The sequence below is a fragment of the Gorilla gorilla genome, chromosome 3 (assembly GCF_029281585.2).
Source record: "Gorilla gorilla gorilla isolate KB3781 chromosome 3, NHGRI_mGorGor1-v2.1_pri, whole genome shotgun sequence".
NCBI classification, from domain to species: Eukaryota; Metazoa; Chordata; class Mammalia; order Primates; family Hominidae; genus Gorilla; species Gorilla gorilla.
In genome coordinates this window covers 195,654,450-195,678,608 of record NC_073227.2, presented here as the reverse complement: position 1 = coordinate 195,678,608, position 24,159 = coordinate 195,654,450, and the positions used below count along the sequence as shown (strand labels likewise).

Here is a 24,159-nt window from a genome sequence, read left to right as displayed (position 1 = left end):
TGTATCAATAGGTTTTAAAATATTTAGAAATATATTAAACATTTAAGTTGAATCTACATGGTAATTTTAAATGGTGGCATAGTACTCCATTGTATGGATATGCCATAATTAGTCACTCTTAGGACTGATACTATAATAAATGTTATATATATGAGTGTATATGTATATGTGTGTGTGTGCCTGTGTCTATACATATCACACATATCATCTATATTTATAAACACACGTATTTTATGGAAACACACATATATATCTATATATAGACACAAACACATACACACACACACATAGCTTTACACATATTTTGTATTATGTTCTTAGCATATATTCTTATAAACGGAATTGCTGCAGTGATAGCCGTATGCATTGATATGTATTGCCAAATTTATTTCCAGAAGAAATATACCAATTATACTACAAGTATTTTATTAGAGTGCCCATAGTGCTGCACCCTGAGCCCAATATGGTATATATTATTTTTGTGTTTTTTTCTCCCTTTTGCTTTTAAGTAACCATAAATCAATAGGAAGGAGACCTTATCTAATTCCACGATTTTCATCCATGCTGAGCTGCCAGAATTAAAATAAAATTGTTCCCTCTGTGAGGTTTGTAAAAGACCCAATATTGCTTTGCATAAGATATACTGAAATAAAACTCTTTTCATTTATTTAGCTGCATAGAAATAGAAAATTATTTTCTTCCCCTAAAATGACGTCTAAGAAGAAGTTTCTGTCATCTAAATTAAGTAATTCTGCATAGCTTCCAAGAAGCTTTACTATTACTTTCATTGAAATGAAGTACTTCAATGCAATAAAATCATATTAACTTTTTTTGTGTGCATTTGATGCTATCTTCTTGCCACACCAAGTAAATTATAAATCTATTGTCATGGCTCCCTTAGTCCTTTCTATTAATTCATTCTATGATTCAATTTATTAGATTGAAATGCCCATATAAATAAAAATTGAAAATAGGAATTTTATCATTAAAATATGATATTAACATGCTCTGCCTCACTAAAAGTTAATGGTTGTCTTTCCTAATAATGTCTACTTTTATTAACAATTAATTGTATTTTCAAAATTGTTCGCATCAACTAGTGTTTTCTAAAATATTTTTCATGTGAAAATTATAAATCTGTTTATAAATGTAAACTAATAATACTCAATGCTTATTTACATAAGGATAAATGTTGCAAGAGCTCTGGGTAATAGTGGAAATTTCATAGTTAACTTGTAAAGGAAATCGTCAGTTTACTCACTGATCTTCATGAGCTAAACAGAAATGAAAGCTCATTTGTCTGTATGCTGTCAGTCAGAAAAAGGAGAATCTATGGCTTCTACAAGGCACAACAGAAAGACGTTTAGATACAGAGATTAAGGTAGAATTGGGGGAGCATGGAAAGGTGAGTAGAGGATGCAGAAATAAAGCAAGCAATAAATTAAAAACACAGAATGGAGGCACAACTTAAAAAAAAAGAAGAATGTCTAGGACTGCTTTGTATTTTTTTCTCAAGAAATAGGAGACATTTTTAAAAGGCTTTAATTTCCACAAGAACTTACAGAAGAAATAAATTTTCAGCCATGAGTTCAACTATACACATACATGTGTACAAAGTCTATCTCTCTGATCATAGAGACAATGACATCTAAAAATGTGATGACAGGTGCGACTCTGACCCACAAAAGGAATTGATTGAGAAAGTGATACCTTAAAAGAAGTTGACTGTATCATCTTAGAATTCAAGATAAGTCAGGAATAGGAGGTTTGGCATAATTAGTTACTTACATTCAATTTTAGTAGGGCAGACCCCAAGGACCCAGGATAAACAACAAGAATTAATCTATTGGATGAGACCATTCAAAAGAGTAGAAAATCTCTTTAAAAGTACAATTCTGATTCTGCGACTTTTTTGGGCCAGAGAGACAGGAGGTGATTGCTTTATAACTTGCATTTAGAAACAGATGTGTGAGACCATGCACCTTAAGATCTTCTGTTCTCAATCTCACAAAAGAACCCTCAGAAGTCTGAAAGTCTTGCCACTAAAACACCCAGAATTTACCTACTGACAATTTCTAGGAAGTAGGAAAACAAAGTTACATTCAGGAAAATTGACTATAAAACATAGGAGAGTGAAACAATAAATCATAATTTTGTGATCTTTGCCTAGTGTTTGGTCTAGGCTCTGTGTCAATACATCTCCTGTAAGATAAGAAAAAGCTCAGAAATTGCTTAAGTAAGACTCAGAGAATGAAATCTCAAAGAATGTACTTTAGCCAGCTTCTAGAGAACTAAAGAGCTGATATTCGTCTCTGATATTTTCTATTGCATCAGCCTCTACAATGTCATGATAACTCAAGCATGTAGTCTCTCAAAGCAAGAACATTCCTGTGATTGATTCCTTGAAACTTGAACTCTTTTACATTTTTGCAGTGTCTGTATCAGGTGGCCATAAGAAGGTGATATATGCATTCTATTCCCAGCAAATTTTCAAGGTTGTGTAACTTTAGGAGCACTTTCTTACACCATGTGCTTGAGGCAGAGTGAGAAAAGATGGTAATGATCATGGGGCCTATCAAGGAAGACTTCATAGGCCTTGGTAATGACTGGGTTTAATTTGGGTGCAGCAATGGGCCACTGATGAATTTTAATAAGGGGAGCAATTACACTGACTTCTGTTTGAAGACCAGATAGAAGAGGCAGAGTGGGAGCAAGGAGTCTACCAAGCGAGCTATTGTAGTCCACAGCAGATGATGATCTGGCAAGATTGGTAGCAACAGAGCTAGAGAGTAGCAGATGGCTTTAGAAAGAAGTAAATGTTTCTGAAAAAATATATTTGGAGGTAAAACAGACAGGATTTGCTTCTGAATTGAACATGGAAGATTCAGGGAAATGCAGGAGTCAAGGGTAGCATTCAAGTAAGTAACTAGGCAAGTAGAGGTGATAGTTACTAATAGGGAAGGTTGGGGGAAAGGTTAATTGTGGGTTCTTTTCTAAAACATGTTAACTTGGAGACATTTACAAGACAATCACATGGAATTGTCAAAAACTAAGAACTTCCAAAGTTCTGACCAAAGACACCCAGCCCTCAGACTTTAGGGAGTAAACTACAAATGAATTGGGAAGTGGACTAGAGGTGATTTTTCTAGTTGAAGAAAGCCTGGAAAGACAGGGAAAGAAGATGTATTTGTGCTTGGCCCTCTTCCTCCAGCTGAAAATCTTCTCTCTCTGTTCCCCTCCCAGGGCTATCCCTACCCATAAACAGAATATATTAGACAGTTTGGTTAAAGGCAAGACCCACTCACCCCAAAACTTTACTCCCAAACTCTTTGAGATCTCAGCATTCTGTAATCTTTTTTTAGATATGGAAAATCCTCCTTCTTAGGATTCATTTCATCAGGGTTGAAAGAGGGGATAGTAATAATAATTCAATTATTTTTAGTATAAATTTGATTTCAATATTCAGTTAAGACCTTGGCACTGAAGGAATTAAGTATGGGGATGGGTAAGAATAGAGAAAATCAGTAGAAGAGACAAAATATAATTTTAATTTGTAAACTGAGTACTAGAAGGAATCCACATTAGGGAACTCTGGAGAAATCTTGGCCATACAGCAATATTATATACACCTTACCCTTTATTTTATGATTTCAACAATCAATTAATTCCTATTAGAGACCTACCGTCATCATTTTTTTTTCATCCTGTTTCATAGAGACTGGCTAAGGAGCAGGTCTGGTGTGTGTTTTATGTTTCATATCATCTGCAGAAGTACACAAGTGTCACTATGCATACCTTATTTTAGTCTTTTAAACTTATTATCATATCAGAGACTTTTGAACATAGCATGTCAAACAGATGCACACACACATGCACACACACTATACACAACGCACACATTCACATACACAGATAGAAACTTGGCAGGGTGGGGGAATCTCTAGATTCAAGTTTATCCAAACCCTAGCTCTTAACAAAATATATTAATATTATGATATTCTTGGCACTTGGGGCTGATAATCCAGTTACATCGCAATTATCCTGCATAACAACTTCTGAATCTCAATGGTTTACAACATTTCTTCTTGCTCACAGGACTGTGAGGTGCCTGTATCTCTTCTGCGCTTGCCCTGAGATTGGCTGTTCGAGTGGGCTTGGATCTAGGTTGTGGAGTGGGTTTCAGATCTGCTCCCTCTGTGTCCTCATTCTGGGGCTGCAGGGACCTGTAACATGGTCTTTCCATGGAGGAGTGCTGGAGAGCAAGAAGGCAAGCAGAAACATGCAAGGCTTGTGCTCAGAATTGGCACACAGTCGCTTCTGTTCTCATTCCACAAATTATACAAGTCTCATGGCCAAACCGAAAGTCAATAGGGTTGAAGAGTGCACTCCACCCACAGGGAAGACTTAGAGAGGAAGAAAGGAAAAGGGAATTGTAAATAATCTTATCTACCTTGGGAAAATTATTTGTTTAAGTTTTCGGTCTCCTTTCTTAGACCACACTCTGGCTTGTCAGTAAATGTTCAGAAAAACAAGAGGGGAGGAAGGGATAGGAAAGAAATAGGGAAGTATCCTAGGGAGATTCTATGTGGACTTCTCTGCTCCCATCACTATGGCCATCTCATTGAAAACAGCTACTAAACATTAAAAAATAATGAGTCCTTGAAATTTCAAATATGGCTTTTTGATTAAATATTTTACAGAAGCTGAGAAGCTGGTAGCCTGTGGAGATTGCAAATTCTGCACCAAAAGCTGTTTATGGTCAATGATTACTTAGAACCTTTTACCTTTCTCAATTCCACTCATTTTTTCCCTTTCAATTTCTCTGTGAAACTGTCCTCATTTTCAGAGATAGCGTCTGGGCACGGTGGCTCACATCTGTAATCCCAGCACTTTGGGAGGCAGAAGCGGGTGGACCACTTGAGGCTAGGAGTTTGAGAACAGCCTAGCCAACATGGCAAAACCCCGTCTCTACTAAAAAGTACAAAAATTAGCTGGGCGTGGTGGCGGGCATCTGTAATCCCAGCTACTCTGGAGGCTGAGGCACCAGAATCACTTAAACCCAGGAGGCAGAGGTTGCAGTGAGCCGAGATTGCACCACTGCACTCCAGCCTGGGTGACAGAATGAGACTCTGTCTCAAAAAAATAATAAAAAATAAGAAAAATAATGAGGATAGCTTTTACATTATATTAAGTTTTCATTCTTCATAACACCAATTTTAAAAATGATTATAACTATTAGAAAATATAAATTGAACTGATACTTTTTTGAACATCACAATTGTGTTGGCACACAGATATCTATGTGTGGTTGATTACAATAAAAAGATAGGAAATGGGAAGAAAAATGAAGGATTTATATTCACTGTTGTGTTCATAGCTAATTAGCAAATACGCATTCTTATTCTTCTAAAAAAAACCCTTAAATTTTAAAGGAGAGTACATTGTGTTAATGATAATGTAATGGGGTCAGGAGAGCTACATAGTAATCAGGTTTTCCTATTAACATAGCAATTAATAGTTATTATTGTCAGTAATGTTTTGGTCCAAACCATTTAAACATAACATTTTAATATTTACTGAAAATGTAGTTAACTAATGTTACTTCAATCAAGTTCAGTACAAACATGATCCAAGTGAGTTCATTTTAAGTTTATTACTGTGACAGAATGTGTAATAAATTTAACTTTATGATACAGTGTTTGATATAAGCAATATATTCAACTAAATTTTTTAAATGTTCATGGATCATACTAACTAATATGATTCCATATACACTAATTTAGGAAAAAGGGGAAAAAGAAAAAAGGCCCAGAAAATGAAATAATTATTTATTCATACCCTTATCACAAGATATAATGTATATGAATACCATCCAATTTTATTACTGATAAAAAAAATTATCTGTTTTGTAAATAAAAAAGTCCTAAAAATGGGTGGATTCTATGATAAGAAGGATAGAAATTGATGGATATCTCTAGTTCTACATTTCATCTTAGGACCTCCTTTACTAGACTTATTAGATTTCATCAAGGACCTACTTAGGACCTACTTTACTAGAAATATTAGATTCCATCAAGCTGAAAAATTAATGATTATCAAGCATTTTCTCTGTACTTGAGATAGAGACAGGGCTGCTACATAAATTCTTAAATCTGATAGAACTAGGGAAAAGTATATGGCCAAATCATAAACTTTAAAACTGTTTTAAAATGGCATGATACCACAGCTTTGACATCAAACTAAGTTTAAAAACAAAGATATGTATGCAATTTGGAGACTACTTTAAGTAAACAATGTCATCCACCACATTCATATATATCCTAGAATCGTACCATGAGTCCCCAAAAGATAAAAGTGAATGTAAAACTACCACTTCGCCAGTGAAAGAAAGCACTTTGCCCCAAAATCAGAGTAAAACAAACACCTTTACAGGCTTTATCTGTCTCCATGATTCCTATTTGAAGTTTTAAATGAAGCTCTTGAACTCCAGAGGAAAAGGGAACAGGAATTTATATGATTACAATAAAAATGATGCTATAGAAGCACAAAACCTTCACTACAAAAATGCAGAAAAGAGAGGTCACAATTATAATTTAGCCTGAGTAGATCAAAAAAAGGTAATATATTAAGAAATGCCAGGAAGTCTAACTGCACGCACCTAAGAAGCATTTTCAGTGACATCTAGATTTGACAATTTCACATCAGTGTTAAAAATAAGAAAAAGAGCTACATCCTACAGAAAAAATGATGGTAAAACTCCAGTTACTGAAGTGGGAGTCAGAGATAACTGTGTCTTTTCAAAATTCTTTAGTCTTTTTGGTTGTACTTTCCTTGTCTGGTGACTAAAGTATTGGTTAAATTCACCTCTTTGGAAACAATGAAGTTTTATTATTATATGATTCTCCGTTGTATTTTATCTCATGAAGTAAAAACCATTACGTGAGTGGCTCACACCTGTAATCCCAGCACTTTGGGAGGCTGAGGTGGGAGGATCGCTTGAGGCCAGGAGTTCAAGGCTAGCCTGAGCAACATAGTGAGACTCTTGTCTCCACATTTTTTTTTAATTAGCAAAGTGTGGTAACACACACCGATAGTCCTAGCTGCTTGGGAGGCTGAGGCAGGAGAATTGCTTGAGCCCAGGAACTTGAGGCTGCAGTGAGTTATGATTACACCACTGCACTTCAGCCTGGGTGACAGAGAAAAACCCTTTCACAAAAACAAAACAAAACAAAAATCCCTTATGTGAAAAATAAATATTGTGTTAGAAGCATCATTCATTTACTGAGGGTTATGACTATGATAATCAGCATGAACATTCCACCAGCAAGACTGTTGTGAGTCACCCTCCAGGATAATAAATGTCAGAATGTCGAAACTCACAATATCCTGGGCCGTAAGTTTCATTGCCTAGTTATTCATGCTCCGAGAAAGTAGTCCTTGAGTTACCTCCTTTTGCCTTTTCAGTATCAGCTTCATTCCACTTCAACACCTGTCTTTAAAACATTATTTATTATTTTCTTTTGTTCAGATTCCTTGCTAGCTGGCTTTAGGTCTTAATGAAGTTTGAAATGCTTTTGAGATTAATATTATTTTTTCCTGTTACAAAATGTAAAATTCTTATACAGGTTCTTGCACTAAGGAGAAATGTAGGATTAAGGGTACTACAAATTTGTATTTTAAAAATGAATGATTAAATGAATGTCAATGAGATCTGAAATTAAAACCTCAGAAAACAAGGCATAACACAAGCAGAGACATTTTCAGCATATCTCAGAGAAAAAGCAGTTATCTGTAGGCTTCAATCACTTGCCCATCGCACAGCCAAAATTACTCATCACAGTTTACTTGACATTTCTGAGGAACTAGGGCAATCCACCAGGATTGAATGTTATTAAAGGAAGAACCAATTACCCTATTCAAAGGGCTATTTTAGCTCATCAAAAGCATACACTGTGATGTTTTATTATACTTTTTTCTCAAATAAAAAGCAAGTTTGGATTGAGAAAAGAATTGACAAACTATCTCTCTTAAGGGATCCCTGGAAATTTACCTTATAGAGTTCCTACATGTAGGTGTAGATGAGATTTTGTGATTCAAACTCCAGGTTCTGGTTTAATCAATTTCTTTTTCTTAAGTTTAAACTATGCTGTTTATAAATACATTTAAATTTCTGTTTCTAGAATCCATTGATTAATGGTCATCTGGGTTATAATTTAGCTAGCCACATCAAATATATCTTTGCCCATTAATATATTGTTGTCTATAAGCTGTAACAGGAATTTATTGGTCACAGGAAAATCCTTTTGACCACCTCCACGTGGACTGAAGTAAAGGCATACATCTCGGCAGGTCTCTCAACCATAGCATATACTGTAGTTATAATACAGCTCACTCAATGTACTTGTTAAGGAATATGATCCAAAATTACTGCTATTCAATAATCCCATCAAAAGTTCGTGCAAAAGTAAACTTAGTTATGAAGGATTACCTGAGATATATGCAAGCCATCTATTTCTCTGGACTTGTTTTAGTCCATTTTTCACATTGCTATAAAGAACTACCTGAGACTGGGTAATTTATAAAGAAAAGAGGATTAATTGGCTCATGATTCTACGGGCTATCCAGGCTTCTGCTTCTGGGGGGCCTCAGGAAACTTACAATCATAGTGGAAGGTGAAGGGGAAGTAAGCACTTCTTACATGGCTGGAGCGGGAGGAAGAAGATTGAAAGGGAAGGCACCACACACTTTTAAACAACCAGATCTCATGAGAACTCTGTCACAAGACAGCACTAGAGGGATGGTGCTAAACCATTAGAAACCACCCCCACGATGGAATTACCTCCCACCAAGCCCCACCTCCAACACCAGGTATTACAATTCAACATGAGTTTTGGGTGGGGGCACAGATCCAAACCATATCAGGATCAAAGAGCACAAAGTCAAATGACTTCAGGGGTCAGTTGCACAAATAAATGAACAAAGTGGTCTGGTATAATTAATGAAGGGAAGAGGGATGAGCAGTATGGTTAACTGATGATGAGCATTCCATGCTTAGAAGCATATTCTTTTTCTTTTTTAAGATATTGTGCAGTCCAAACAAACTTATTCTCATACATAAATTTGGCTTGCAGACTGCCTGTCTTTACTCTCTGCATCTAGAGAATTGATTATCTGTCTTAGGTTAAGTTAGTGCTTCAAAGCACTACCTGGACTCTACTTTTTTGTACCTCCTTACAATTCATATTACTGAATTTGGACCTGACACTACCGTTTTATGAAATTTTTGGCTGAAAATCAGGGGACATTTCTTATTCTTTGTCATACCCTAATTAATTGACAGCTTCTTTGTATAAAGCAGTGAGTTTTTCTCTTTAACAAAGCTGCCTTTATGTGCTATTCAAGATATCACAGTGATCAGATCATAATCCACATGTTCCTCAATTCTGTGCTTATGAGTATTCTTGTTTCAGAAGGACAAATAGAAATCGCCCTCCTGACTTTCTCTGGAGTTATCATAATGCTCTGTGCCACGAAGGCCACTTTCCCCTCTAGGCATGTGGTAGGATTACATCTCCTAGTGCTCTTGTGATCAGGGTTGACTGTGAGTAGTTCTGGCTAATGAACTTTGAGCAGAAGCAACCTGTGCCACTACCAGTCTGGAACATTTATGACCAAATGTGAGAACCACCAGCAACTTGGTTTTCCTCTGCTGCTGTGTTACAAGTGAGGATAGCAATGACAACACCATTCCAGGGTCAGCATTCGACTCAAAGTAGACATGCAGTATGAGAGCAAAATATACCTTTGTTTCTTCAAGCCAGTGAAATTTTGTGGTTGTTTGCTACTTGCATTGTATCCTAGCTTGAATCCTCCCTATGACAAACCCCTCATGTCATTGGAGGGGTAGATACAGAGAAATCTCATGGTTAGGCAAGCTCCCTGAACATGACTGCTTCTCAGAGCCAAAGTGACTTGATTCTGTGTTTAATAACCAAGATGACTGATAGCAATAAAATCCAATTTTTTTTATATATATATAATATATATATATATTCTTATTTGAGATGCAAGAGGCAGGCTTTCTCTATTTCTAATGATAATTTTGCAAAAAAGAAAAACTGCATAATTTCTTGGGGAAAAAAAGTATAAGAAATCTACAGAACATATGGTGCTTATATTCCTTTTCCTAAATTATAAAACTTTTTTTAGAATGAAAAAGACTAGTCCTTGCAATAACCTAGCTTGTGTACTCAATTGATCATTTATCAAGCTGATCTCTTCCTGGATTGTTACATGGCAAGTAAACAATAGCCTCCTGTCTCCTGGCTCATAAACAACTTTAGTATATTTAATACTGCTGGGGGACATACATGGTATTTCGTAGGATAAAATATTTCTCTTATCTTAATAGTTTTGCTTCACCTGAGCAACTAGTTTGTTTTCATCTAGTAAATATAATGACCATTTCTTTTCATACGTTGTCTACCAGGAAGTTGACTGTCAGATTTTAGGATCAAAGCTAGCAAATATGGAGGATCTTACAGTATGTATTTTGTGCGCTGACATTACTCTTAAATATCAGATGAAATTTATAGAGCCTGGAATTTTAAGATACAGAGAGGAATTCCAATTTACATTGTTTACAGTTGTTGATTTGCAGTGGTATCTTAAATGGAAGCAGCCTAATAACTAGGTGATATACAATAGTAGTTAAGTTCATGAGCTCTGGAACCATATGAGTTATATTCAAATCCTAGTTTTGCAACTTGGTAGCCATGTGGCCTTAAGCAAGCTATTTCACTGCAACTGTTTCCTCATCTTTAAAATAAGGATGATTCCCTCTATTGTTGTGGGGATTAAGTGTTACCATATGGACACTACTGTATTAAGAGCATTTCCTGGCATATTAGTTAATATAATTATTTCTCTAATAATAAATGGCCAGTGATTACAAGTCAAGACACAGGAGTCGACCCAACTGAGAGCCTTTACCATAAAGAACCCTGTGCTGCATCCTAGAGATACAAAAATGCATAAGGTCTGGCCTTTGTCTTAGCTCATGGAATGTAACAGCCTAAAAGCAGAAGATACATAAGTGGATAATGTCAGTACAGTGAGATGAAATCAATGATACAATGGAGTTATTTGGTATTTGCTATCAATACATATTTTGTTAACATATGAGGATAGACATCTCATCTTCAAATCTTCATGGACATACTAATTTTTGCATCCTTCTAATCAAAGTTTTTGGAAAGTGGAAAGCACTTAAAACTTGCAGGATAGAGTAATTAACTGACGGTGGGGCATTCAAGTGGTGCTAGCCAGCAGACATCTTACCGGATCTACCACAAAAATAAATATAATTATTTTTGTAATGAGTGACCTTTGAAAAAAGTGGAAGTGGGATGCTGAGATGCATTATTCTGGCCTGGGCATTTGAAGATAGTTTCCCTGAAGAAGTAGCTTACAAGCTGAGACCTACAGGATGAACAGTAGTTACCCAAAGAAGGAGGGTTCCAGTCAAAAGTAATAGCAAAAAAAAAAAAAAAAAAAGTAAATATAAAGCAGCTGAGGCAGAGTGGAGCTTGTCAATTGCTTTCAGGTTTCAAAAACTAAAAGAAGGGAAATATAGCTACTACATAATAAGCAATTAAGAAACTGGCATAAGGTGGTAATTATCCATTCCACAGGGAGGTCTTCCCTGGCCACTGCCATCTAACATAGCCTCCTTCTCCCAGTCTTTCATATTGTTACCCTCCCACATTTTCTTTACAGCACTTCTTTTAAATTATCTTATGTATGTATTTGCTTTTATTGTATGTTTTTCTAACTTGAGTATAAGCTCCATTAATAATAGAGCTTGTCTGTCTTTCTCATCTCTATACCTATAACACCTAACAACAGAACTTGGGTTCATCATCAGCATTCAGTAAATGTTGAATAAAAAACAAAAATGAAAGCTAGGCTTTATGTGAAGGGTTAATATGAATTAGTATGAAGGGCTAATTTTGAAGGGCTTTATACCCCATAAAACAGATTTTGAACATTAAATTAACAGAAAGCAAATGAAGAACTGTAAGCCGAAAGCAATGCAATCAGATTTGCATTTAAAAATCACTCACTGTTGTGTCAAGGATAGCGCTGAGGGACTAGGACACACTGTGGCTTCAATCAGTGTGATGGCAGTATAAGGAAGAACAGAAATGGATAAACTTGAGAAATGGAAAGAAAACATAATTAACAGGGCTGAGTCTTTGAAAAGAGAGAGTAAGAAACCTCCTAGATTTGGGGGTGAACAACTGCAGAGTGGAGTCTCTTAATGAGAAGAGAGGGGAGCTGTGCATATTTGCTGTTGTTGTTTTTTTGTTTGTTTGTTTGTTTTGGTGGGGGAGGTGGTAGTCTCGTAGAGATTCTTGACTCCTTTTTAGTCAAATTCAGTTTGAGGCGTGGGAGACAGTCAGAGTGCCGTGAAGGAAGAACCTGGATAAAGGGGGCTTTAGTCAGGAAATAGAGATTTGGGGATCATGAGCACAGAAGAGGAACACCATAGGGATAGATACGATGGATTAGTGAATCATGTCCCAATGAGAATAGAAAAGGGCCCAGGCCATCTCCCTAAGCAGCTCAGGAAAAGAAAGAGAATCCACAAAGCCGATGGGGTGGAGTGGAGGGAGGGAAACCCAGAGAACACAGGTCACAGAAGCCATGGAAAGAGCACCCCCTGAGAAGGAAGCTTTCTTCTGCAGGATGGCTTGGGAGTGGTTTCCGGGACAAAGGTCCACTGACCAGTGCACCTCATTAGTAAACCTTTAGGTTTTATTTCCATAGACACTTGTATTCAGAGAGTTATACCAAGGAGGGATTCTTCCAGAATATAGAACTAGGATTCCAGTGGACAATGGGTCTTTTGGGAAGGTGGTCAAGATTGGAATGATACTGCCCGAAAGGGAGACATACAGGAGGGGGAGCAAAGAAGGTAATGACTCTGAATCCATGGGGAGTGCGCTGTGTGTCATGAGTGTGTTGTGAATGCATTGAAGTAAGAACTGCTGTCTTTATTTTAAAGTTACTAGCCCCAAAGTTCCAAACTTCCCACGTCCTGTGTTTGCTGTACTTGGCGGGGAAGCTAGAATGGAGGAGGAGAAACAGACTTGAAATTGGTGAAGGGGGTCGAAGAGATGATGAGGAAAGTAGGCCTTTAGGCTCAATGCTTTTAAGCTGTTAACAATTAGCAGAACCCTGACAGGCACAAATGATGTTTCCATATATTTGTTGTCACTGAAAACACTCATTGAATTAATTTGGAAATTATATTTCTGATGTAATTTCTGTGGTTCATGTCATTATGGATTCAGGATGCTCAAGAATGCACACATACTTTATGAGTCATATTCGTTCAGGAATAATGTGGCTTGAGACAGCATCTTTGAAAGCCGTATTACTTGTTCCAGGACTGTGTATATTTGGAAGCAGCCAGAAATTTCTGGCCGAATTACAGAATTTATGAGATTTAAATCTATACTTGCAAACAGATGGACATTTGATACAGCACTGGAATAAAGTGAGATGCACTGCTCTTTGCCCAGTGGAGATGATTCTGATCAGTAGAAGTCACACTTAAAATGCAGGAGGAGATGCAGTGTGCTTCCCTGTTGAAATGCTTCCTATGTAAGTTGACACCCTTCCAAGTGTCAAGAAATAAACTCTTTCAAAAAGAAAATCAACCCAATTGAAGGTATTAAGAAAGCATTGCTCCAGAAAGTGAATCTCCATATGTCATCTATGATTCAGTTTCTCCCCCGACGCCTGTAGTTTACCATTTAATGCCTTCATTTATCTGTCCATTCACTCAGCAAATATGTACATATGACAAACGCTGATGTGATGGTGACCAAAACAGAGATGTCATCTGCCCTCAAAGAGTTCACATTACAAACAGGAAAAAAAAAAAAAGAAAAAAAAAACAAGGAATAACAATTCCAATGCAATGTGTTAGGGTAACACAGCAAGTCAGCACAGGTACCATGAGATTCTGAACCAGATTTGGGCAAAGTCTAGCCTGAGACCTGAAGAACCTGCTGGGAAAGATGGGAAAGAGCTTTTTCCTTACTTTATTTACCACTCCTGCCACCCTAACTTTCCCCCAAATGTTGAGCCACTTATCCTTTAAAACTACTATCTAAATCTGTTCAAAATTCCCACAGGCTAACGTTTCATAAAAATAGCTGCACTAAATATTGAAGATGAAAGAGGAAAGAATACAGAAGACATAAACAGCACAAAGACAGGCAAGTTCTCAAAATGTAGGGTGTTGATCCTTAAGATAATTATGCAATGGGTCCAAAGAAGTAGGGCAAATTAGTTTGAACCCAGCTTGGCATTCTGTTCTCCCAGATCCACGTCTTCTTGGAAGTAAGGTTATTTATTTTTATAGCAAGGAAACAGACTTGTAGCTAGTTGTCCATTTCCAATGAAAGATGGAAAAACATCTTACCTTTCATAAATATAAGTATCTCTCATTTTTATTTCTAATACTTGGCAAATGACAGCATTTTACACATCTAATTGGCTATATAAAGTATGAAACAAAATGAATTATCTCATGCTCACTCCACAAAAGGTATGTTTTTGCTGACATTGCTTGCAAGATATGCTTCCTTAACTCTGGAATATATGCACATGTATACAATAAGAGCGGAAACTAATACTCAAGCAAATTTTCAACCTTGAGCAATGGACATATACACAGATATGAGTTCAGCTACAACCTCAAATCACTGCCCAATTAAACTGAGTACGAAAACAGTTGCTTAAAGGTTACTGAATTACTCTTTCTAAGGGACTTAGGTCTGTATAAGTCTATTTCTAGAAAATACGGACCTAGCTTTTCTTTTTACTCTTCTCTTCCTGTCTCTTCCCTTTGTGTTCATTTTTAAAGTTGTCTGTTTTTTCCACTCTTTCTCTTATTCTTCTCTTCCCTTCTCTACTTTTGAGGTGACAAGACACAGTGAGACCTGTAGGGCCATAGCTGAGCACGTGTCAGAATCAAGGAGGCTGGCTGGGTCTGGTGGAACCAGAGTCAAGGATGCTGCCAGATTGCCAGATCCTATGGAGCAGGATAAATAGTTAGTTAGGACCAAGGCCAGTGGGGCCTTTGGGGGATGGGACCAGGAGCAAGGAGCCAAATGGGGCCAATGGTGGCCAAATAGAAGCCTCCAGCCATAATCCTCCCAACAGGAAGGCCAAATGCAACAACAATCTGCACACAAAAAGCACCTTCATAAGAACCAAAAATGAGGTGAATGATCACAGTATCTGGTTCTACCATTATATTAAGGTGCTGAGGCTGAAAAGATGGTTGGCAGAATTGAGATGTTAGTCACATACACGGTGAATGATCAAGTACATGTTGAGGATAATGGGAGTCAAGTTTTCCACTTTTAGAGAAAAATTTTGCATATACAGAAAGGGTATAGGCTAAAGGGAAACCTGTGGTGTTGAGTTAGATATAGAGATGTAATGTAAGCTCATGTTTGATGGATAGATGGATAGATAGAGATGATACAGAAATTTACACAGGTGCTACATTTTATGTGTGTGTGTGTGTGATTGCTAGCTCTGTCCACTATGAGAGCCTAGAAACGATACCACTTAGGGAGATGTGAATACACCCAGTGCCCATATCTTGGTTTCTAAAAACCACTCTTCACTACAGAAGAGTTCCTGAGAGAAAGGGCTGACTCAAAAACACGAACAGGAAAAGTACAAGATGAATCTGGAGTATCTTGTGCCAGAAAGTGAGGAAATGCTCAAATAATGAGGGCGACTTGTCAAACGGATATATGTGCTAACATCTAGGGGCTTCTAATGGCCCAATCCAGAATAATGTGAGCATCCAAATAAATAATGATGTTAATGTATTACATCACTTGGAAGAAAATAGTTATCCATAAGTTCATACACATATAAATAAACAAATGAATAAACAGATAAATGTAGAAGACAGGAATTTTTCTTACAGTAGAATGGTAATTGATAAATGTAGATGAATAAGGAAATTAGAAAATCACCACTGAGTAACCATCATTGTAATAATTGCTTCAGGCCAAAATCATCAACGAATGTTAAATCTAGTGTGTGAAGATTTAAAGAGTAACAGAATACTTATATAGCTTCAAAATATTCCATGCATGGGAAGATTAGCAATTTTATAATAGAGCAACCTAGCAGACATTACCTTCATCAATTGATCAACATTGTGTGCCTCCTGATATGATGCACTGTGGAGAACAGGGAATCACTGGTTGGGAATTCCTACTAAAAATCCATCATCTGAATGTAAACGAGGAAATATCAGGCAAACTTTAGAAAATAACTGGCCTGTACTCATCAAAAGTAACAATGCCACAAAAAAGCAAGGAGAGACAGATAATGTCCCACACTGAAAACTAAAGAGATGTGGCAACAAAATGCAGCACATGATCCTGGATTAAATCCTGGGCTGGAAAACAAATAACAAAAAAAGTCTATTTTTTAAATTAAAAAGGGCATTCTTGAGACAATTGGTGAAATGGGAGGGATTTAAGGATTAGGTGGTAGGATTTTATCAATGTTATAAATGTCAAATTTTTGATTTTGTTGAGTGTATGGTGTTGTGTCTACAAATTACACTCAAATAGTTTGAGGGAATATATATATGTGTATATATATATACACACACATACACACACAACAATAAATGTAGTTAAATATTAACAACTGGAGAAGCTGATAGTCCTTGTTACTATTTTTTTTTTTTTTTTTTTTTTGAGACAGAATTCTACTCTTTTGCCCTGGCTGGAGTGAAGTGGCGTGATCTCGGCTCACTGCAACCTCTGCCCCCTGGGTTCAAGCGATTCTCCTGCCTCAGCCTCCTAAGTAGCTGGGATTATAGGCGCCCGCCACCACACCCGGCTAATTTTTGTATTTTTAAAACAGATGGAGTTTCACAATGTTGGCTAGGCTGGTCTCAAACTCTTGACCTCAGGTGATCCACCCGCCTTGGCATACCAAAGTTCTAGGATTACAGGCATGAGCCACTGAGCCTGACCTCTTTGCACTATTCTTATAACATGTCTTTATAAAAGTCAAAAATATTTCAAAATAGATAGCAAATAACCATATATTATTTATAAATGCTATGAAAGAAAAATATCTTAACAGAATTAATAAATACAATTTTAAATTTTTTTTAAAAATTGATGAAAATATGGAACTAAAAAGCCAACAGCATTATCTATATTTCAATGTTCATACTTTTCAAGCAGTGTACTGTTCTGAAGGTAAAATTATATTTCATCTTATGTTTTCTTTCATCGTGTTTGGGCTATTGCCTAAATTTGAAAAAAATTAACAAAATGCTCATAATACATAAAATTTACAAAAATAACTAAGGAAACTTCAAGAAAAAATTGTCATTTTCTTTATTTTTTAAAACATATATAAATAACATAATTCAGAATCAGAAAAACTCAGTTTTGTTCTCAAAGGAAGTAACAATATAAGTGAATTTGCTTGCTTTCTCTTTCTCTCTTGGCTAGGTTTCATATGTCAAAGCTATTGATATTTGGATGGCAGTATGCCTCCTTTTTGTGTTTTCAGCACTTCTGGAGTATGCAGCTGTAAATTTTGTATCAAGACAACACAAAGAACTTCTGAGATTTCGACGAAAGAGAAAGAATAAGGTAAGTGATTAAATGTATTGGGTTTGGCAGAATCCAGTTTTCACTCGAAAGTGAATTTGTTGTATTTAATAGAGATGAGAAGAGAGGCAATTGGGACTGGGGATGAAATGATATAATATTCCTTTCATTTTTTTCCAATCCAAACTAAAAGTGTCAAAAATAGCTTTAGGGAGAAAATGATGACACCTAGCTCTACTTTAAACAGCATATCTGATGACATGGGACCTGTATCAAGTTCTTTTTAATGTGCTTCCTGGAACGACACTTTTTTAATTTTAATTAATGAATTATGTCATTTCTTACTTGCAATGTTAGAGCATTTCTAATGGTTTCACTTTATATAAGTCATCAAATGTAATTATTAATGTTCCTTTGTCAGAGCTAATTCATTTCATTATTTCCATCAAATATTACTTATTTACTAATACCATGATGATAAATACATGCAAATCTCTGTGGTCTCTTCTTGATGCATATTTTCATGAGCTAAAGACATTTCTTTTGAAACCCTGTGGGAAACACAATAAAGTGCTTTTGTTGCCTGGCTACTATCTGATAAGTGATGAAACCAGGAGGAAACTTAGAACATCATGAAGACACCACGGGAAGTTGCAGAAGTAAACCCCTAATTGGATTTGGATGCTCTAAATGAAGTTCTTCCTCTATGCAGAACTGTAATGGCATCTTCCTTGACATGCATGTGGTTTTGACCAATCGCCTTTCTTTTTCTATAAGAGAGAGCCTCTATCAACCGCAGATCCACACATTTACTTCTAATGTGAATGTGCCAACAGCCATTTTAAAAGCAAATGGTCTTTTAAAGCAATGGACAATAATGTCAAAATTTTGTGTAATTGTGGCAAGGATCCAATATCCTGGCATATTTAAGTCAAAAGATAAACCTTAATGATAACAGTCTAGTTCACATAGTGTGCATTTTTAAGTATTTAAAGGTTTCAATTTTTTAAGGATTCTTTATAAATTATACTGCAATTTATGTATTTATTAAACTTCTTTAAAAAGCACTAAGCTTTGACCTCTCAGTGCTTGAGTCTACTTAGTATTAAACATATTCTAAAGCAGTAACTTTACTTATCATTTCTAATTGGCCCTCCCAAAAGCATCACTGCTCCAATAAACACACAATTAACAGCAGCGTGGAGAGAACATCAGCATTCAGCGTCGGGAGACTTAGTAATACATGAACAAAAAACAGGCTAAGACTTGCATTTAATTAAATTTTTATGAAAACAGAGCATATCTTTTGTACACTGAAACATATTGTGATGGGGAGATTAACTTTATCTTCTTCCCTCACCTCACCCTGGTCTACTGGTCTGTTACATTTCTCATTTCTCCTCATTCTGCCTTTATCTCTTTTTCTTCCTCTTCTCTCTCCCTCTCCACCGCCTACTTTCTCATCTTTTCTTTCATGATAACTGGCACCGGTTGAACAACGACAGTACAAATGCTGTATCACAGGGATGACGGTCTGGTCTTTCTTCGTTATTAGTAACTGATAAAGACCACTTTCCCTTCTAGTATCATTAATTAGAAGTAAAGCAATACGCATGTTCCCTATCATTATGATTTGCTTTTTGTCATTTTGATTTTCCATTTCTTTACCTTTTTCCTTCTCCTTATACAATTTAGAATGTATCAAGCATGTCCTGTAAATTCTAGAAAAGAGCAGTATTGTGCATCCGGTGTCCAAATGGGTAAACTGTGAAAGCTCAGACATATCCTACATCCACCACACATCCAATAATCATAATATCCAGTAGAAAAAGTATTAGACAACAAGTTTAGATGCTCAATTCTGGTTCCTTCTTTTAAAAAATTATTTTTACCAAAGTGCCTCTTTATTCAGTTTTACCACATGTAAAAGTGAAATTAAAATATTCGATGCTCCTTCCTCTTTAGCTCATAGAAAGAGGGAAACATTCATTTTCTCCAGTGATTGGTACCCTGGGAAAATGCAGAAATGCAAAAACAATCATATCTTATTATTTTCTGATAACTACTTGATATATTCAGGGAGCAAATGTAATTAAACATAATTATGATTTAATGAAGAAAAAAGATTTTTTAAGTTCAGTTTTGTGTGTTGGGGTAGATACTTTGCATATGTGAAAATCTATTAATTGCTACATATGTCTGTTCAAATGGTATATACAATTACAACCAATTGTGTAATTATATTTAATCATATATGAATTGATTCTCTGGTTTCTCAATTCCTCTTGGTCCACTTTACCTTCCCACAGACAGAAGCTTTTGCATTGGAGAAGTTTTACCGTTTCTCAGATATGGTAAATTGACTTTCTTAACTCTAAATAGAGGAATGTGGTCATCAGTAAAAAGCAGACAGCATATTCTGCACTACCAAGGCAGTGTTTGGTGGGGAAACACAGCCCCTTTTGTATTGAAAGCTGAGCAAATATCATCCCCCTTCAGCTAAGAAGGGTATTTTCTTTTTCTAAAAACTTTATTCTTGTCTTCTCTCATCAATAAAAGGATATTTACATATTACCCTTCATTTTACTAACAGAGCTATTTGATTGGTCAAAATGATTTAAAAATATATGTTAAAGAGAAATATCACATATATCTTGTAATAATCACCATAGAAGAAACACTCAGATGCTTGCATAAAATTAGTTGAAAATAAATGGAAAATTTATTTATACAAACAAATTCTGAAAGCAACTGCACAAGAGACCTCAAAATAAGGCAACAAAATACTTCGTGCCTTCTGTGTATCTTTAGAATCCATTCTAAATGTTAAAATATGTTGAGGTTACTTATAGCAAGTGAACAATTTAGTTTTGATAGCAGCATCCTTTGAAATTATCAAATAAAAAGAGGTCACAAAGCCACATGTCCAAGTATAATGACTAAATATTAGGAAAGCAATCTAAAATAGATAGTTTGGGTCTGTACGTGGTTTAACTTGGGGGTTCATAATATAGTATGCAATAATTAAACAGAAATCTGCTGAAGCCAAGAATTTAGCCTGAGAAGTCACACACAAATAGTTCTGTCTACTAAACTTAATTTCTGGGGTAAACTATATTTAAAAGTAGCTCCCCAGATGATTCTATTGTACACTGCAGGTAAGCATCTCTGCAAGAGACATAATGTTAAATAATTCTTGCAGTAATCTCAACCTCATAACAGATTGTCTAGACCTGGTATTATTTTAAAGTACTTGCTAAGTTCTCTTATAATATGTAATCACTCAGCGATTGTCCTTTGCAACTAAAATTTACATCTTATTTCCCAGCATCCATTTCTCCCTTTGTTTTTCATCCCTGAAAGATAATTTCGCATGATCCACTTGCTTTTACTTGATTATCTTAACTGTAAATTTTTCATTGCATGGAAATTACATAATTAGATATAGTGTTTGCAATATATATTTATAGATACAAGTAGGTATTAGACTATACAGCAGACTCTCTAATCTTTCTCTGGGAGACCAACATAATTATATCTCCAGTAGCTAAACAGTTAATGTTTATAGAAACTATAGAGTGTAAGGTACCTATTTAATTAAATATTACTTTATGAAAACTCTAATGAAAAAACAGGCTTATCTTATGGGAAGTAAATAAATTCTTATTTTTATAGAAGAAACAATAATATAACACAGATATATTCATAAGAAAGTTTATACATCCCATTTGTTTTTAAAATATTTCAAGCATTGGGCAAATTTGGGGGTGGTTGTTTTCTTTGACTTGTTGAAAACTATTTCCCTAAACTAACAATGCTCTGGGCTGATCAAATTTGTCATTTAAAACTATGTATTTTGCTTAGAAACAGTCTGAGTAATCTAAATTTTGAAATAAACAGAATCAAAATGAGTCTCAATGTTGGTACTATGCCCTTTATTGTCGTGAGTACTGGTTTACATGAATTTTCTTCAGTACTCTAATTTGGCAGAACAGGCAAAGTAAATAAAATAGTCTCACTGTAGAAAGTTTGTCACAACAGGGGACCTTACATTAATGCAATTATTATTCCTAGGAAAGTTTTAACTAGGCTCAGCATTGGCTTAGGCATCGTATACCGCTTTTTTAAACTTACTTTTTCCTCTGTGAAGGTACCAGAGAATCCTGCATCTATTGTGAAAGAACACAAGTTTGCTCTTGTATCCAAATTTCCCCACCCCACACTGTCCCAGCCTGCTGTGTGCTGATTACGCACTGCACCATGTCATGGATGCTATCTCCAGTGCTGTGTGTGTGTGCGTATGTGTGTCTGTATGCATGATATGGAAGCATTTTGGTTAGAGTCGCTATTCCCATGTATGGTATCATTACTTTAGTCCTGGAGGCTTAAAAAGACATGCCAAGGTATTTCTGAACATGTTATTTGTTGAGAGATATGGATGACATGGGATTGCTTTAATGCATTTCATGTAGCTTCCTCCACAATGCAATGTAATAGTGCAATGGTTTGCTGCAAGAAAACATATGCACACAGTATTCTAGTGCCTGTTTCCCTACTGATGATTATTTATTAATTATTATTTATATATGCAAATGAAATAGGAATGGATCATTAGTTCTAGATTTAAGAAATCCTAACCAAGTTCATGTTTTGCTAGGCACAATGGTTATCTTTTGAAAAAATAAAGATATCATTGACTGCATTTTGACCATCTGTACACAAACTTTATTTTATTTGCTTATGTTTTTATATGCTGTCTTACTTTAAAAATAATTCATGATAGCTTCTAAGGAGAATAAATAACTCATTTTCTGCCCTGTGCATTTGTCAAGTCTATAGTCTAAGGATAAACACAAACGTACGTATATACTATTCTGATGAACGTGAGAAGGATTCACGGTTGAAAGCCATATGGCATCCATATACACTAATTATTCAATAATCTTTCCATTCCAGGTCAGCTTATGCTATTCTAGAGCTAAGACGTTCTTTAAATAGATAAAGTGTTTCCTACAAATGTCTTTCATGCATACCCGAAGAAAACTTATTTCCCAATAACTTAGATTCAAACAAAATTCTGTTTGAATGACTCTACTATCAGGAGTTGAAATCGCATCCTCTCAAATAAGACAAAAATTGCAAGACTTCAATTATTCCCTGTATACAAATATTTAGATATTTAGTTTATGTTAAACACAGCTATTTCTTATAGCTATATTCTCTGAAAATCTGTTCAGGAAAATAATATTTAATAAAATAATATAATCTCTATTCAAATTTACATGCATTTTAGTGACTTCCATCTCAATGTTAATTAAAATAGAAATGCTGCTTTTTAACATATGATGTCTATTGTAATACCCTATGTCACTCCATAATTATAAGTTGGCAGTAAGTGAGTCTAACATATTATGCTAGATACAGATATATAGATTTTTAAATAAATCATTCCATTGATTTCTTATCTGTCCTCTATAATACTTCATCTAAAACATTCATCTTTTTAAATTTACATTTTACCATTTATCAATCTCCAAACTATTTCTGAATCTAAGTTTAATATGCCAAGCTAATTCAGATGTCATCTATAATAAATGCAGGGTTCTCCTGGAGTGAAATTTCAAATAATTTTATATTAACGGTTGACTTACAATAACAAAGTATTTTTTAAACCTCATCTATAATTGCATTATTTTAGACCTTCCATTTATAAATGATATAAAAATGTGTGTAGATATATGAAACTGAATATTTTATTTTAGACAGATATTTTAGAAAAACAATTTTAATTCATTCACATTTTTCATCTGTTCTTCATATTCTCAAAGGACAATGATTTTTCCCAACAAAATAAGTCGTTGCTATTTATTAGCAATTTAAAATAATCTACACATTTTGAAACCATATAAATAGAGATTAATAACAATTTAATTTTCCTTCGTTTTTTACATTCCTATTTGGTAATAAAGTTACAAAAAAGTATTTGGCAAAAAGACATTTGGAATAATCTATTTAATACTTTAACTGTATAAACATTGCCCCAAAGGTACCTACTAAGGGAGAAACTTTAAGATGCAAATAATGTGTTTAATGCTGTTATATCTTACAGCAATTCACATAATCAATACTTCCTGCTGTTCTAGATGCTTAATGTTTTGTTCACACTCAATGGCAATATTCATGCCTTCATCACTCACACATCCACATAAGTTTTCTTTTTTCTGGTCAATTTTGAGGACTAAGAAGAAGATACAAAATTAGTCCTTGCCTCACACATGTGTTAATATACAGTATCATGTTTGGTGACAGAGATGAAGCAATTTTATTCAATGACTGTATGCACCCTTCTATTTTCTGTCTGTCTCTAATATTTCTAGCAATAACTTGCATTTTATATGAATCAGTGCTTGGCATAATAATTGAAATAAAATGAAAAGAGACATACAAAGTCTCACAGTATGATATAGAAGCATAA

At 35.3% G+C, this 24,159-nt stretch overlaps 1 protein-coding gene across 3 annotated transcripts in view; it reads left to right on the top strand.

Moving 5' to 3' along the window:
* GLRA3 (glycine receptor alpha 3) overlaps window positions 1-24,159 on the top strand; it is a 184,642-nt gene that overhangs the window by 144,747 nt on the left and 15,736 nt on the right. For 2 of the 3 annotated variants that reach the window (XM_055384458.2, XM_063705649.1), the window contains exon 8: window positions 17,583-17,726. In XM_055384458.2, the coding sequence (XP_055240433.1) occupies window positions 17,583-17,726 (144 nt within the window). Of the gene's footprint in view, window positions 1-17,582; window positions 17,727-19,993; window positions 20,039-24,159 lie in introns of all 3 variants that reach the window. The other variant, XM_004040653.4, reaches the window with a different exon arrangement.